Here is a 16,401-nt window from a genome sequence, read left to right as displayed (position 1 = left end):
ATGTTTATGTCGATAGAAATATTAGTACTGTACAAATCCCCTATTAGAATACTTTATACAAGAATAAACTCTATGTAGTAATAAAAAATCATGATTCCGACTCGGGGCCAATTATATAATTTATATTTATGAATAAATTCAATATTGTAATAAATTATTTATTTCAGTCCCATCCAATTATTCACCGAAAGTAAATGTTCAATATATAACCAATCCTAATTAAAACTTGTAAAAATCAACCAAAATACAATAAATTGAAATTAACAAAAACAAATGAAAGATCTTGCAATACGATGATTAGCCCAATGACTTTATTTTTTAATTTTCTAGAATTGCAAATTTGAATTATTTTTTATTTGATACAGTACCGCTAACTGTTCATCACTACAACTTTTTAAATTTTGCTATGTGCTCATCCATTTCCACATGTAATCTCGTAAAATTACAAATAAATTTAGCACCTAACTAAACATCGGATTTTAGTGTCTAGGAAATTTTACATATGATATGCACATAATCAGATCAATATTTCGGTTTCAAAAAAAAATAAAATTAGATCAATATTTCATGATTTTGATCCCTCAAACAAGTTAGGCATGATGGGTCAGTTTGATTTCAGATCGGATTGGGCCCAAAGATATTAAGGCTTGATGAAAATTCGCATCGGCCCTGCGAACCCGGTCCGACCCGGACTTTTTGCGGTAAAGCTTGTTGGGTTTCATTTATTTTTGCCTGACAGATTGTTTACTCGATCTGGCACAATTTTTAGAGAATCTATGTATCATGGGCTCGATCCACTCCAATTTTTTGCCATCTTTAGTCTTACCAATTAAATACTCCCTCCGTCCACAATTTAAAGCCCTACTTCCCCTTAAATTTTTGTCCACAATTTAAAGCCCTATTCTGCTATTTGTACCTTTTTACCCTCCATCTTTATTTAAAATTACTACCATTTGCCACTAATGAACCCACCATACAACACCTTTATTATTTTTATATTCTATATTTATTACACTTTATCACTAGTGGACCCACCACACAACACCTTTAACACTTTAGTCAACTACTTTATCACTTTAGTCAACTACCCTTTTATTTCATCCACATCACCATTTTCAACTTTCTTAGTCTCCGTGGACTTTAAATTGTGGATGGAGGGAGTAGAATTTGGCCTCTCAAAAAGTTCTATCGTTTTCGTTTCAAAAAAAAAAGTTCTATCGTTTTTTTTTTCTTTTTTTTTTCTTGCGCCAAGTGGAAAGGGTATCGACTATCCTACCAGTTTTTTGTTTTTTGTTTTTTGTTTTTTTACTGAAATTCATCTCAAATATTGTCGACTCTCTCACTCACTCTCAACTCTCTCTCTCTCTAGAAACGCACATGAGAAATTCCCAACAAATTTCTAAATAAATAGCGAAGATTGGGGTGAAATTCTGAAGAAATCGGAATGGTTTCAGCTAAGGGTAAAGAGAAGGTAACTGATGCCGGTGGAAAGGGGAAGAGGAAGCGGAACGGCCGCGGAGGAGGCGACGATGACAAGACGGGGCGGAAACGGAAGAGCCCCGGCGCGATTCGGTTTATCGATCATTCGGCGTACGAGGACGACGCCGAAGAGGATTCCAGCGAATATTCCAGCGATGATTCCGGCTACGATAGTGGTAATTGATTGTCGAGAAGAACCCCTTGAAAGATGAGACATGAATTTCTGTTACTTGGTTGTCTTTTCAGTGCTGCATTTGCTTGTTTTCGTGTGGTTTTGCGTTCTCTAGGCGAATTGACGAAAATGTGGGTTTCTTAGTATAACTCCTTTTAGGGTTTTAGTGTTTCGTTTTGTGTTTGTGTTGTGGGTGCATGCTCCATGAAATAAAGGTAATTCCTGGGTATAATTGTAAGTTTGGAGTTCAAACTTTTACCTGAAGAGAAATGGATTTTAGTTTTTTTGACTTGAAATGGATTTTTAGTTGTGTCGATATTGATGCATGTGAGTTTTGATTAACCTCCATTGCATTGGGAATGTGGTTCTAACAGAGTTGTTTGAAGATCATCTTGGCTCTGAGGTGAAAGTGAACAATGATCCTGGGAAAGCATCTAACCTTCAGCATGTTAAAGAAGAAGCAATGAGTGAGGAAGAGTACGATAGAATGATGGAAGAGAGATACAAACCTGGATCTAGTTTTGTTACTTATGCAGAAGATGGTTATGATCAGAAAAATTCCATTGACAGCGTATATGTGCCATCTGCCATGGATCCAACAATATGGAAAGTCAAATGCATGGTAGATTTTGTCATGTTTGGTGTTGCATTATATATTTTTATGAGCTTATTACTTATTACTGTATTTTTGCTTCCATTTCTGCCTAGGTTGGGCGAGAGAGATACTCAGCATTGTGTCTTATGCAAAAATATGCGGACTTGGCATACTTGCAAAATAAGCTGCAGATAATATCTGCATGTGCACTTGATCATTTAAAGGGTTTTATCATTATTGAAGCTGAGAAGCAAAATGATATCTACGAGGTTTTCTTCTTGCTCTTTTTCTACAATTCTTTCGATTATGTGGTGTTTGTTTTGGCTTTCTGTTTATCTACATCAGTTCAGTGTAGCATTTGTGGGCCATGCATGCACTTGTATGGCTTATGCCTGTACATGCATGTATTTGCCTATATATCTGACACCCTTCTTAAAACACAGGCATGTAAAGGTCTTTCCACAATATATTTAAGTAAAGTCACAGCTGTTCCGAGTAACGAAATCTCTCGTTTATTATCAGTCAGAAGTAAGTCTAGTGCAATATCAGAGGGCGATTGGGCCCGTGTGAAGAATGGGAGATATAAAGGTGATCTGGCAGAGGTACGATATTTCCCATATTGATTGACTATATAATTTTTCTTGGTTACTGTCTAGTATCTATTGAATGTGCCACTTTCTATCTTTTAGTAAAGCTAATTTCTGCAATGTTACTCATACTGCTTACAGGTTGTCCATGTGAATGAGGAACGGAAGAAAGTCACTGTGAAACTGATACCAAGGATAGATTTAAAATCAATGGCTGAAAAATTTGTAAGATGATTTTTTTACACTAAGTTTTGTGTGCACTGAGATATTGCTCCTCTCTAATATTTTGATTCACACACACACACACAAGATATATATATATATATATAATATGCGGATATGTGATATGTCCATGTGTAGGCATTTTCTTAAAGAGTGCCCATGTTCTGAACAAACCAAATAGCTTCTCCATTTTCTAGACATTAATGATTTAGTACCTTTTTTTTAAATCTAATCTGTCTCTTTTTGATAGTTTTTGTGTGAAGCTCATTTGTTTTGAATTTTTTTACTAGGAGCTAATTGAGGAAACAAACTAGCTGATGTTCTAAATCTCCAACTGCTTTCATATCCTATGATAACCATCTCTTGTTGGTTGTAAAAAGTGTGTACCCATTTATTCAGTCTAATAGTCAATATTGCTAAATTTGGTGATCTGAGTAATGCATCTGATATCTGAACTTGATTTCACATTCTTTTCCATAACTCCATTTCAGTTTCCTTGTAATCATTAGAAAATTTTACTTTTCTTCCTTTTGGGGTGTGTTTGTCTTCCAAATGATAAGTAATGTAATTCTCTTTTTTCTTTTTTGGTGCATTTTTCTTCATTTGTTGTTTCAGTATGCCATATAGTATTTGTGGAGGAAAATACTCACTTGTGTAGTTGAGTTTCTGTTCTTTTGCTGTGCATAATTATAATTCTAACAGAAATCCACTGCGTGTATTTTCTCATGTGTTTAATATGTTTCGTAGGGTGGAGGAATTCCTGCTAAAAGGACAGCAATCCCTGCACAGAGGCTGATTACCCATAGCGAGCTTGAGTAATTCGCTGAGCACCAATTCCTCAAATATTTTCTGTAATCTTTCTTCTTGTTTGTGAGACTTGTTTCTTCTTGTACATTCAGGGAGTTCCGCCCCCTTATTCAAAGTCGGCGAGACCGTGATACTGGCAAGATGTTTGAGATTCTTGATGGAATGATGCTGAATGATGGCTATCTGTACAAAAAGATAGCAATAGACTCATTGAGTTTTTGGGGTATAAAGCCTACTGAAGATGAGCTCTTGAAGTTTGAGCCAGCAAAGAAGGATGAATCTACTGATGTACAGTGGCTTTCCCAACTTTTTGGTGAAAAGAAGAAAAAGGAAGTCAAACGTATTAAGCCTGACAAAGGGGGTGGGTCCGGTGGGAAATCAGAGGGATCCTCTAGTGCCAATCCCGAAAATAATTTTGAATTGCACGACCTTGTATTTTTTGGGTAGATCTCTGAATACTATCCTGCAACGTGATGGATTTAACTTGTGCGTCCTTTGACATGCTTTGTTCTCAACTGTTTTGGCAGCCGGAAGGATTTTGGTGTTGTGATTGACACAGAGAAGGATGATACTGTCAAGGTTTTTGCTTAGCATAATTCATTAACCTTTGTCTCTCAGGACTTTTCTTTTGGTCTTTCTGTATGTGCTTTCAGCCTCGTGTGTTCGGCCTTTTCTGCACCTTCTTATGCTCCCTCTTTATGTTTCAGGTCATAAAAGAAGGTTCTGAAGGACCACTAGTTGTCACTGTTAAACAAAGTGAGCTGAGAATTGCATCTTTTGATAGGAAATTATTCACTGTGTTGGATCAGCACTCAAATACTGTAACTATCAATGATGAAGTTCGTGTTTTGGATGGTCCATTGAAGGTTTAGCAGTATTTACCAACTAGATATATTGAATTGCTATTCTGTTGGAATTTATGTGGCACTGTAAGCATTTATTTATTAAAATAATGAATTGCAGGGTAGACAAGGTATCATTAAAAAGATCTATAAAGGGGTACTGTTTTTGTATAACGAGAGTGAACAGGAGAATAATGGCTATACATGCATCAAAGCACAAGTATGCGAGAAAGTCAATCTTTCTGGTGATGACCCAAATGAACAGGTTTGTACAGATACTGTTGCTGAAGCAGGATCTTGCTGCTTTACCTTCAATACTTACACTTGTCTTTTGGTTTCAGGAAGGTGAGCCAGTACCTTCAGGCTTTGCAGATTTGACGTCTTCCCCGAAATCTCCACTGTCTCCCAATAAATCTTTGCAAGAGAAGGATAACAAAAGAAACTGTATGTTGGAAATTGACCTCTGTACTTTACTTAGCCTGCTTCGTAGTTTTAACATAATTAACATCTGTCCATTGGGTTCTCACACTGTTATCAATGCAGTTTCACGGGATGATAATGAGATGTTTTCTGTCGGCCAGTCATTAAGAATTCGTGTTGGCCCTTTAAAGGGTTATATTTGTCGAGTGTTGGCTGTTCGTCGCTCTGATGTCACAGTGAAACTGGATTCTAAGCATAAAATTATTACTGGTATGATGGCTGAAACTTGGATCCATGTTATTGATGTAACACTGATCTTCAATCTAAAGGCGTCTTCTATTTTCAGTGAAAAGTGAGCACTTGTCTGAAGTTCGTGAAAGGAATCCTGCCAGCGCCCAGGGGTACCATCTACTCTTTTTAACCTCAAATAATTCTGATGTTTCTAATATGAATTAGTGTGTGTGTGTGTGTGTGTTTTATGAACTACCCTAATTTGGTTTGGTGCTTCTAAACAGAGAGGATTCTGGGTCTGTAAAACCATTTGATTTTCTTGGAGGACAGGACGGGTCAAGAGGTAAGTTTATTTTGTTGTTGTAGATGACTTGTACATTGTATGTCTTTTGCTTTCTTGTAACATTTACTTTTGTACCCTTTGTCACCATCTGCGGCACAATACCTGTATGTTCTGAAGACTGGATGGACGCGGCAGCATTGTCAACAGAGGACAATAAATGGAACGCAGGCGGATCTGTGGAAAGGTTAAGAGCCTAATTTACACATATCCTTAATTTCTATATCTATGTGATATCTGTGTAACTAATCTCAAGTGTGCATATCTCTCTCGCAAAGTTGAGTTAACTAAATCCTGTATTTTGCTTTGGTTTACGTACTGAGTAGAAGTGTTTCAAGCTAAGAGCGCACCATTAATAAAGTTTTGCTATGGTGATATATCTTGCTTAGGGCTGGTCTTAAATGTCGCGGCAAGTTGTGTTAATATTATATTGTGCTTAGGGCTGAGCAGAGACTGTATTGAGAGTGCTAATTTACTAGTTGAGTCATTGTAGAGTAATTACATACTGAATAAAAGTGGATATTGTTCCATCTGCACGTACAAGAATGATAAAACTGCGTTTTAGAACTTCTAGAAAGATGTCTAGAGTTGATATTTGTTTAATAATTCAAGAAATATCACTGAAAGTAGAAGATGGAATAACTGGAGAAAATGTATTTGCAGTGGAAAACAACCAAGTTAGAACTGATTTTTATTTGCACTTTTTCATATTGACAAAATCTCTGAAGAAACTGCATCTAGTTTGTCCTTTTTGGTTATTTTGTACCTGCACTAAGCTAATAACAATGGCATTTCCTCTCAGGTCTTCGTGGTCTGCTGTTCCTTCATCTGATGTCTCTGTGAGTTGGAGTATTTTATCTTTATTTTCAAAACAAGTACGTGTAATTTTGGCCATTGAATGATTGATTGCTGTTCATTTTACAGGTACCAAAGGAATCTGGTTCTGGTGATCCTGCTGATGATCCTAAGAAAGGTATTTTTAATGTTATAGCATAGCCAACTTCATTTCTTTTTTTCAAACTTGGTCATGGATTTTGAAGTTCTAACTCAAACTCTTAGTAAGAGACTAAGAGGCCCACATCTCTTCAGTGGAGTTTAAGTTGAACATATTCAATTAGGCATGAGAAATCTGTGTAAGTGAGACATTATAAATGATAAAAAAGTCTGTTAGGTATTGGGATTTATTCACACTCAAATACTTTATCTAACATCCCAATGGCAAGTAAATGAAATAATAAAGTCAGGTAGAATTGCTTCTGGCATATTCAGAAAAAACTCTATTGCATATCTGGATGTCAGCTAATTGAGCAGGTTCAGTAGTTCATGACAATCAGTTTTTCTTGTGGTTACAATCGTGAGCGATCCTTTTTAATTTTTTCTCCTGTCAGGCGTCTGGTCCTAACTGAAGGTTGCTTCCTTCCTTCTGTCATAGTTTAAATGGAATGTGCTTAATAGGAGTATGTGATTGGCTGATATCAATGCTTTTAGTTCACGCTTTGTGTTCAATCTGTTGCAGATGAGTCTTCTTGGCAACTAAAAGAGACCCCGAACCAGAGTTCTTCATGGGGTGCAGCTGCAGCCAACACAGGCTGGGGCAAACCTGTTGAGCCCCAATTAGTCAGTTCTGGTGAAGCATTAAAAGATGATTCTTGGGGAAAAGCTGCAGAAAAGTGGAATAGTGGAGGTGATGCTTCTGCTAGTAAAGTAGTCTGGGGGCAGGCTGGAGTTTCATCAGGGAAACAGATTGATGGAGATCTCGATCAACCTGAAACAAGTGCATGGGGTAGTGCAGGTGGCACATCAAATGTCGATGCAGTTGGTTGGGCAGTGTCAGCTGCTGATAAGCAAGACAGTCAGACAAAAGGCTGGACTACTGGAAAGGGAGGTGATGATGTTGCTGAGAACAACCAGAACGACAGTTGGGCTAAACCTAGTTCTGTTTGTGCTAATAGTGGAACTTCTTGGCCTAAGCAGGACAGTAAGTCATCATGGGGGAAATCAGAGGGCACAACTTCATGGAGCAAGCAAGATGGTGGATCCTCATGGGGCAAGAAAGAGGATGCATGCCAAGAAATGAGCTGGGGAAGTCCAAAGACATTTGATTCGGGCCGTGGTTCAGGGGGAAGGAACGGCCGAGGAGGGCGCCGAGGAGGAAGGGATAATTATGGTCGGGGAAGATCTTTTGATCAGGATCAGTCAAGTAGCTGGAGTAAAGAAGGTCAATTTGGTGGGTCAAATGATGCTGGGAAAACTGCAAGTTGGAGCAGCAACCCAGCAGGTGGTTGGGGAAATTCCGTGTCTGATGAGGGCAGTAAGGGTAATGATGGATGGGGAAAAAAAAATGAGTCTGAAAAGGGCGAGGAATCAGCATGGAATCGAGGATCTAATGCAAATAAGGATGGTGGTGGGCAGGAGTGGGGTAGTACAAATCCTGAAGGGAGTAAGCCTAGTGGCTGGAATGTTTCGAAAGATTCCAACAGTGGTGATTCATCTGGTTGGGGTAGATCATCCAATACAAATGAACAAGCCGGTGCAGCTGGTAGTGGTGGCAGTAGTTGGGACAAATTGCAGAAGCCAAATGAAAATAACAATTCTTCCTGGAATGCCGCAGCCACTTCTGTGGATGGGAACCAGTCGTCTGGTTTGAGCAAAGAAAATAACTGGGGCAGTCAGAAAGCTTCCGAGGAAAATAGTGGTTGGAATCAGAGTTCTGCAGGCAATGGAAAAGATGGGTCGAGTGGTTCATGGAATGTTGCAAAGAATAATGACGATTCATCTACTGGATGGAAAAATAATGGCAGTTCATCTGCTGGATGGAAGAGTAACGAAGGTTCATCTGCTGGATGGGGTCAAAGCAACTGGTCAAAAAAATTTGGCACATCTGAATCTGGTGGGAACCAGGATGGTACTTGGAGTAGTAAAAGCAATTGGAACTCAGGGGGTGGTTTTAATGACCGTAACAATCAAGATGATGGTGGAAGAGGTGGAGGTTGGAGAGGTCGGGGTGGGAGAGGTGACCGTGGTGGTTTCCGAGGTAGAGGTGGATCAGACAGTGGTGACTTTGGAGGTAGAGGTGGCCGAGGCAGGTTTGGAGGTAGAGGATCTGATAGGGGAGGATATGGTGGTAGAGGTGGCTCTGACAGAGAGGGTTTCCGTGGGAGGGGTGGCTTTAGAGGCAGAGGAAGAGGTGACTGGAACGACAGAGAAGATAATTCAAATCAGGACAGATCCTCTAGCTGGGGTAGGGGTTCAAACAGTGATGGTGGGGGATGGAAGAGCACTGGGAATGCTAGCAGTTGGAAGCAAGGAGATGGTGGAAATAGTTGGGGTTCAAGTTGGAACCAACCAAAAGATAATGCATCGCAGGGCGGCACTTGGAACCAGAGAGGCAGCGACAACAATCAGACTCAGGGTTGGAACCAATCCAAAGGGGATGCATCAAGTTCGGTAAAAGCTCAAGCTGGGGAATGGGGTAAGACTGATTGTAACAAGGATTCTTTGCAAAGTGATGCTGGCGGCGGTGCCTGGGAATCATTTACTGCTCCAGCAAGGGAAGCATCAGTTGGCTGGGGTAAACCAGCTGCTAACAAGGAGACGAGCAGCTGGAATAGTAATCCGGCCTCGAATGACAGAACTCAATCAAGTTGGAACCAGTCCAAAGGGGATGCATCGGGCTCGGTAAATGTTCAAGCTGGGGAATGGGGTAAGGCTAATGATTCTAACAAGGATGCTGTGCAAAGTGATGCTGGAGGCAGTGGCTGGGGTAAAGCATCTGCTAACAAGGAGACAAGCAGCTGGAATAATAATCCGGCCTCAAATAATGGAACTCCATCTGTTAAAGCTTTAGAGCAAGCTGATACAAGGGAGAAAGCAGCAGGGAGCTCCTGGGGAGCTCCCCCTGTAAATAGTAGTTCTTCAGGAGGCTGGAACAAACCAGAAATTACTGTTGAAGGACCATCTGACGCTGCAACGGGCGCCTGGGGAGCTCCCTCCACAATTAATAGTTCTACTAAGGATGAAGGACCATCTGATTCATGGGGTAAAGCTGCTACGAGCACCTGGGGTAGTGGAAGTGGAAGCGGCAAAGGAGGATGGTGAGAATGTCGAGGTAATCACAAGGAGTATGTAGCAAATAAGTCTATATGTGTTTTTTTACATATCTTGCATTTCTTTCTATTCCTCTTGAGAAATTTTCCAATTCAAAAGAACTTGGTATCCTTTTCTATTACTTGAAAAATGATTTTAATCAAATAAATATAATTAATGTACCTGCAAATACTATGACCATGACTTTTCTCTTTTATTCATTCTGTATTTGGCTTTGTTTATTTGAGCTACTTAATTATATTTGCTCAAGTAGCAATTTTGAGTTTGCAAAGTAGTTGGTTTGCCAAATAGATTTTGTCGTGCTTCACGATGTGGGCAAAGTAGTTGGTTTGCCAAATAGATTGTGTCATGCTTCACGATGTGGCTGTATTCGATATAATGTTGCTGCACACTCAACTGTTTCCTTGCTAGTGCTACTTTGTGTCGATTCAATTGATTGAGTTATATCATCATCTCTTCACTTTGGCCTGGTCGAGTAGTCTTGAGGTCTCCTTGCATGCGCTACAGTATCCTTTTCTTTTTGAAGCAATCTGCAACAGTCATCTGTTTACACCATTTGTGGTAGTTCCAACTCATGAAATTTGAGATGATAACGTTTATGACGAATTGCATTTCTGTTTTGCTACAGGTATAGATGCTGGCAAGAGCTGGAATGTCCTCATCATGGAGTGGTGGCAATAATACACCTCTCTTCTAAATATGTTATTATTGTTATGGAAATATGACTAGTTTTTAAGCCTTATGAAATTTGGACATGGCTTAGTATTCTCATGACTAGCAGCGCAACCCTTTTGGTAATGGAAGATTATGTGCGCGTAATATATCTATGCATAATTCTGATAAAATTTCTAATCTTCTGTTGCTTCATTTATGATATGCATATCTGATTCTCTTATTCACGTATGTAGTATTTGCGTGTGATGACTTTCTAGGAAATTCACCCTTGACCCTGCACCCAAAAGTGAAAGGTGTAGTATTTTATTTTAGAATTTTATATTAATGCTCCCTTTTTTTTTTAACATATATTATTGTAAGTTTATGGAAATAATTGAATGTAGATCCTCTGTTTGTGTCAACTTGTACGGCTTAGTGCAAAGAATCCGTATACATTTTCTCTATTTGATATATAAAACTTAAGAGTATTTATCTAAGCTTATTGATGTGTTTTGGGGTACCAAACATTTGACTTCTCATCTCCTTTTTTTTTTAATATAAATATACTCGGAATCTGAAAATAGAGAAAATATAAGGGAAATTAAATGCTGATGAGGTAACCATGGGAACGAGCGGCCATTAGATACCGATACACTACAATGTGGTTGATTTAATGGGGGAAATTACAATTTAGCCCATGGACGGCGCCTTCTTAGAAAATCAAATTTAATGGAAACCATATAAATAAATAATTAAGATAAAGAAAATCGAAAAAGAAGCCCTAAGCCCCCTCCTCCTCATTTTTTTCTCATCGGCGGTGGCTTAATTCAAATCATATCCTTTTCTTCTTCATCTAAATCTTCTGTCCCTGCAACCGGTTTCTTCTCAATTTCTGCTCTCTTCCGCCGCCGCCTCCAGATTTGTGCTGCTTTTGAGAGTAGAATTAGTTCGATTTGCTCTCGAACTCGTCGATTCAGTAACGAGACACTGCTTGCTAAGTTCGCCAGAGGTGATCGAGTACTGGCTTTGTTCGCGGATTTGTATGTTTCGGATTTCTAATTGGATTTCGTGATTTCTCAAGTATTTCTCTGGTATTTTGTTTCTCTCGAGTCGTTTGCGATTTTGCACAAGCACGGAAAGTAGGGAGGAACATATTTTTCTACTTGATTTATACGGCAGAAGCGTTTCTATGTTGTTACTTGTTAGTTTTAGTAATTGATCGTGCCTTAATTAGGTTTTGGGATTGCGGTCCCGGAGTTTTACCTCCAACTGCTTTGATTGCTTTGCTATTGGAAGTTACTGGAAGAGCAAGTAAAATGTGAAGTTGAGTGGAGGTGGGAGAATGGAGTAGTGTGATAGTGGGTTGCTTTAGGCTGTTTCGATTTCTCTCTTTCGTGTGGTTTCTCTATCTTGTTTCGGTTTAGGATCACAATGTTGAACAAGATAATGAAAAGGGGGCAGAGGAAGTCTTCGAAATCTGAAGCAATCGAGGCCCCCATACTCCCATCGTCTGCTTCTAGTGTGACTGTCAATCATGCATCTCGACTGGCCTCTGCAACGCCTCAGCCTGTGACCCTTGCCAGCATCCCGCAGAACCCGGGTACAGTTGAGGTCTTGCCAACGTTGCGGGATGTTCCAATGTCTGACCGGCATAATCTATTCATTCGGAAACTTCAAATCTGTTGTTTCCTATTTGATTTCACTGATCCGACCAAGTCTGAGCGGGAGAAGGAGATCAAGAGGCAAACACTGGCAGAACTCGTTGACTTGGTGCAGTCGGCATCATGTAAAATGAATGAGGTGATGCAGGAGGAATTAATCAAGATGATATCTGTGAATATTTTCCGGTGTTTGCCACCGGCTGCACATGAGAACACTGGCTCAGAGGGTGGAGATCCTGAGGAAGATGAGATGTTCATGGACCCTTCCTGGCCTCACTTGCAACTTGTATATGATTTACTTTTAAAGTATGTGGTATCATCAGAAACAGACACTAAGATTGCCAAGAAGTATCTTGACCACTCATTCGTACTGAAATTGCTTGATTTGTTTGATTCAGAAGACATGAGGGAGCGAGAGTATTTGAAGACAATTCTTCACCGCATATATGGGAGATTTATGGTTCATAGACCCTTTATAAGGAATGCGATAAACAACATTTTTTATAGGTTCATATTTGAGACCGAGAGGTACAATGGGATTGGTGAGCTATTGGAGATTCTAGGAAGTATAATTAATGGGTTTGCACTTCCAATGAAAGAAGAGCACAAGTTGTTCCTTGTACGAGCACTTATTCCGTTGCACAAGCCTAAATGTATTTCTTCATACCATCAGCAATTGTCCTACTGTATAACACAGTTTGTTGAGAAGGATTACAGGCTCGCTGATACTGTTATTAGAGGGGTGCTGAAGTATTGGCCTGTCACAAACTGTGGCAAGGAGGTTCTCTTCCTTGGGGAACTGGAAGAAATTTTGGAGGTTACACAGTCTGCAGAGTTCCAGCGCTGCATGGTACCTCTGTTTAGACAAATTGGAAGAAGCCTCACTAGCTCACATTTCCAGGTCTTAAGATTATCATGAACCCTTTATTGGCCTTCATGTACTTACTTTCTATCTAATATCTAATTAAAAAGGGTTTGCAACTTGTTTTCGTTTGATATATATTGTTTTTCTACCGTAATGTTCTCACTTTCCAGAATTTAGTTTGGTCAATGAATGTTATTGTTTAAGAAGCAATGTGGATGAAAGCTCAGGCAACATTTTGGCTGAATATTATGATTAAGTATATGAAATTCAAGACTGAAGGAGATAAGTCACTTATCATGATGCTTGTAATGGATTTGTTTGCTCTCCTTATGGATTGAAGTGGACATCTATAAAGTCTACTGTTGAATTTGGGTGCTGTTTATAATTCTAAAGTTTCGGCTTATATTTGAGGTTATGTACATATAGTTCATTTTTTTTTTGTAATAATGTCTTTCCCAATTTCAGAAAGTGAATAAAAATAGTTTTAAGTACCCTTTTACTCTGTCTGGTTAGATTTTATTGTGCTCCCTCTTTCCAGCTCCCTCACTTTGAATTATCAGAAATCTTTAGTCAGGATCAAAAACTTGTCTCTAATAGGAGTTTGTTCTGGAGGTATATATGGAATATGAAGAATAGAGTATAATCGAGTGGGGGGAAGGTAAATTTAGAATTTTCTGGTTGAGTTCTAATATAAGCGAGGCGTTTAATACATATCAAAGCTTTTTCACCCCTACTAGTTCTAAAAGTGAATATAGAAACTTCATGACGCATACATTCTATACAATGCATTATGCTCTCTTGGCTGGGTTGCCAGATTTGATATAACAATGTGAAGGGTCCGAAGCTGAGAGATAGTGGTCTAAAATATCTTTATAAGCTAATTCTCTTGCATGGACATATTTAGAGGCGTGTGATTTGGCTGTCTACTTCACTTAGATGACATCTTTCTTATGAGAATGCTTGTTATGAGACATCATGTGCATTATAAAAAACTGATGCAGTCGTGAATCTGTTGAATTGTTTACTTCTTTGTACAGTTGGCAAGACTTGAAAAACCTGAAAATTGTTGTGATCATTTCAATTTATTGATTGCACAATCTGTCTGTCATCAGAATCTTCTTTTTTCAAACTTTAATATTAACTGCCATGATTTTCTATTTGATAGGTAGCTGAACGGGCTCTTTTCTGGTGGAACAATGAGCACATAGTAAGTCTGATTGCAGAAAATCGGCACGTTGTTTTACCAATCATATTTGATGCACTAGAAAAGAACATACGAGGCCACTGGAACCAGGCAATCATTGGCTTGAGCTCCAATGTCAGGAGAATGTTCCTAGAGATGGATCCCGAGCTATTTGAAGAATGTCAGATGCAGCATGATGAAAAACAAGCAAGAGCTGGAGAACTTAAAGAGCATCGCGAGTTAACTTGGAAGAAACTGGAAGAGGTTGCTTCTCAAGTTACTGGTGAAGAAAACATGGTCGTCATTTAGTGATTTTTAGTGGAACTTAAAAACATACATCTGAGGATTGTGAAACAATTTCCCCAGTCAGTCGGCCAAGCTCTATGGACCCGACATTCCGTCACTTCTCAAGGAGTAGGAGCAACATATGGAAAACCAATAGATTGGAAGGAAGAAGGCCGGGAAAATGAAGGTAAGCACACACTACTTGGTTTCACACAAATGCCGTCCTGTTGTGCTTGTGCTTTGCAACATTTCATATTATTTTCCATCCTAATAATGATCAGTTTTTGTAATCTATAATTGTTTTGTGGTTTTTGTATTTTTTGTATTTTCTAAAAGAACAGACAGAAAAATCAAGCTATTAGGCATTTTATCAATGATTGTTATACTGCTTTGAGAATTGCATTTCTTTGATTTTTAGAAGCTTGATTGGTGACTTCATTTTATTTGGGAATAATGGTTTTTTTCAGTTTTATTTGATTGGAAGAAATTCATAAATGGTTTTATTTGATTGGAAGAAATCAAGCTATTCAACTTGAGTTTAGTGGAACTGCACATGTATATGCTTTCTTGCATGCCCCCATTGCTGTTATTCTTCTGAAATTCATAAATAGTGACAGGTATGATGCTTGAAGCATAGAACTTCAAACTTGGTTAAAGCAAAACAAAGTGTAAAATGTGCCCCCAATCCCCGTATCCCCCCAAAAAGTGTAAAATGTTAAGGATTTATCTTCTCGGTTTACCTATATCAATACTAGTGAGCTATTTTTTAATTTGTTTATAAATAAGCTAAGAATTTAATTATTTTACTAATATTATTTATATTGTAGCTGTTTTTTTGGTAAATTTTCTATTTTTATTTTAAAAATAAACTATTTTTTTCCCCTATTTATCTAGTTTGTGTGCAGTCACAATATGGCTGCATAGGTTAATGGAGATTTATTGTTCTTACCTTAAAATTTAAGTTGTGTTTAATCGAGAAGTATTAATTGTAACTTAAATTGTATTATGTTTTTTCTTTTTGATTTTTGTATTATGTTTAAAATTATTATTTTCGTTCAAGAAAATTATGATCTTACTACTATTTTTATTTGTACATAAATATTGTAGTGTTTAGCTTTTTTTTGGAAACTATCGTTTATATTTTAAATTTTATTTACATTTAATATTTACAAAATATCCATTTATTTAACACATTAATTTTGGTAGTCCCCTTCTACCCATATTTCAATTAAAACTCTCTCCTCCAAACTACACTATAAAAATTGGCAGTGGAAGTACTATTTTCAATGGATAAAGTAGTGTTGTTTCTCTTCTCCGAAGTACTTCACTTTTTCTTAACACACATTTACTTTCTAATTGAGAAACTGAGTTTTTCGTTGGAAAATACCCCTCCGTGCTATATTCTCTTTTTGGTCCAGCCCTTAAATGAGCACTCACTTCTCTTTTTGATAAGTATATTTCACACAATTTACTAATAACAAATTACACATGAAATTTTTATTTCACTTGCACACTCAATTAATTTTTTAAAACTCTTGTCATTCTTAAATCTACATTATTGATCACAATTATAGAAAATAAACTTCACAATCATCCAACTGTGTCGTCCACAATCAATTATGGGTCAAAATTTAAAATACCCACCTTCATAACTTATCTATCAAAAATACCCACTTTCACAAAACATAAATCAACCATACCCAACTCATAATTAATGACCAAACTACCCTTCAACCAATCCTCAACAAATCCATCCTAAAACCATTTCATGTTCAAATTATCAAAATTCTATTAAAACATAATCAGGCCCAACATGCTTCCGTACAACTTCGAAATAATTCAAATCATAAATCAACAGTATACCTTTTGTCGATGGGTCACCTTCCGGAGCTTTAATCGCGTTTTACGGACTTCTTGCCTCCTCGGCCTTCGTCCAACCACACACTCGCAA

The 16,401-nt window shown here is 38.1% G+C and overlaps 2 protein-coding genes across 2 annotated transcripts; both read left to right on the top strand.

The window, feature by feature from the left end:
* The first annotated feature begins 1,235 nt into the window (after positions 1 to 1,235).
* Positions 1,236 to 10,656, top strand: LOC131014796 (protein RNA-directed DNA methylation 3). The gene is made up of 19 exons (XM_057942884.1): positions 1,236 to 1,655; positions 2,026 to 2,273; positions 2,360 to 2,515; positions 2,690 to 2,848; positions 2,975 to 3,058; positions 3,803 to 3,870; positions 3,955 to 4,305; positions 4,390 to 4,441; positions 4,570 to 4,728; positions 4,826 to 4,969; positions 5,046 to 5,148; positions 5,248 to 5,394; positions 5,471 to 5,525; positions 5,640 to 5,698; positions 5,816 to 5,882; positions 6,498 to 6,534; positions 6,620 to 6,668; positions 7,212 to 9,803; positions 10,431 to 10,656. The coding sequence occupies exons 1-18, from the start codon at positions 1,445 to 1,447 to the stop codon at positions 9,791 to 9,793; spliced, it is 4,731 nt and encodes a 1,576-aa protein (XP_057798867.1). The 5' UTR covers positions 1,236 to 1,444; the 3' UTR covers positions 9,794 to 9,803; positions 10,431 to 10,656.
* Positions 10,657 to 11,199: 543 nt separating this feature from the next.
* Positions 11,200 to 14,847, top strand: LOC131014797 (serine/threonine protein phosphatase 2A 57 kDa regulatory subunit B' beta isoform-like). Its single transcript, XM_057942885.1, has 2 exons — positions 11,200 to 13,018; positions 14,148 to 14,847. The coding sequence occupies exons 1-2, from the start codon at positions 11,888 to 11,890 to the stop codon at positions 14,472 to 14,474; spliced, it is 1,458 nt and encodes a 485-aa protein (XP_057798868.1). The 5' UTR covers positions 11,200 to 11,887; the 3' UTR covers positions 14,475 to 14,847.
* The last annotated feature ends 1,554 nt before the right edge of the window (positions 14,848 to 16,401 follow it).

Source organism: Salvia miltiorrhiza, chromosome 3 (genome assembly GCF_028751815.1).
Source record: "Salvia miltiorrhiza cultivar Shanhuang (shh) chromosome 3, IMPLAD_Smil_shh, whole genome shotgun sequence".
Lineage (NCBI taxonomy): Eukaryota > Viridiplantae > Streptophyta > Magnoliopsida > Lamiales > Lamiaceae > Salvia > Salvia miltiorrhiza.
The sequence above is the reverse complement of the archived record's forward strand: the minus strand, read 5'-3'. Positions and strand labels throughout refer to the sequence as shown.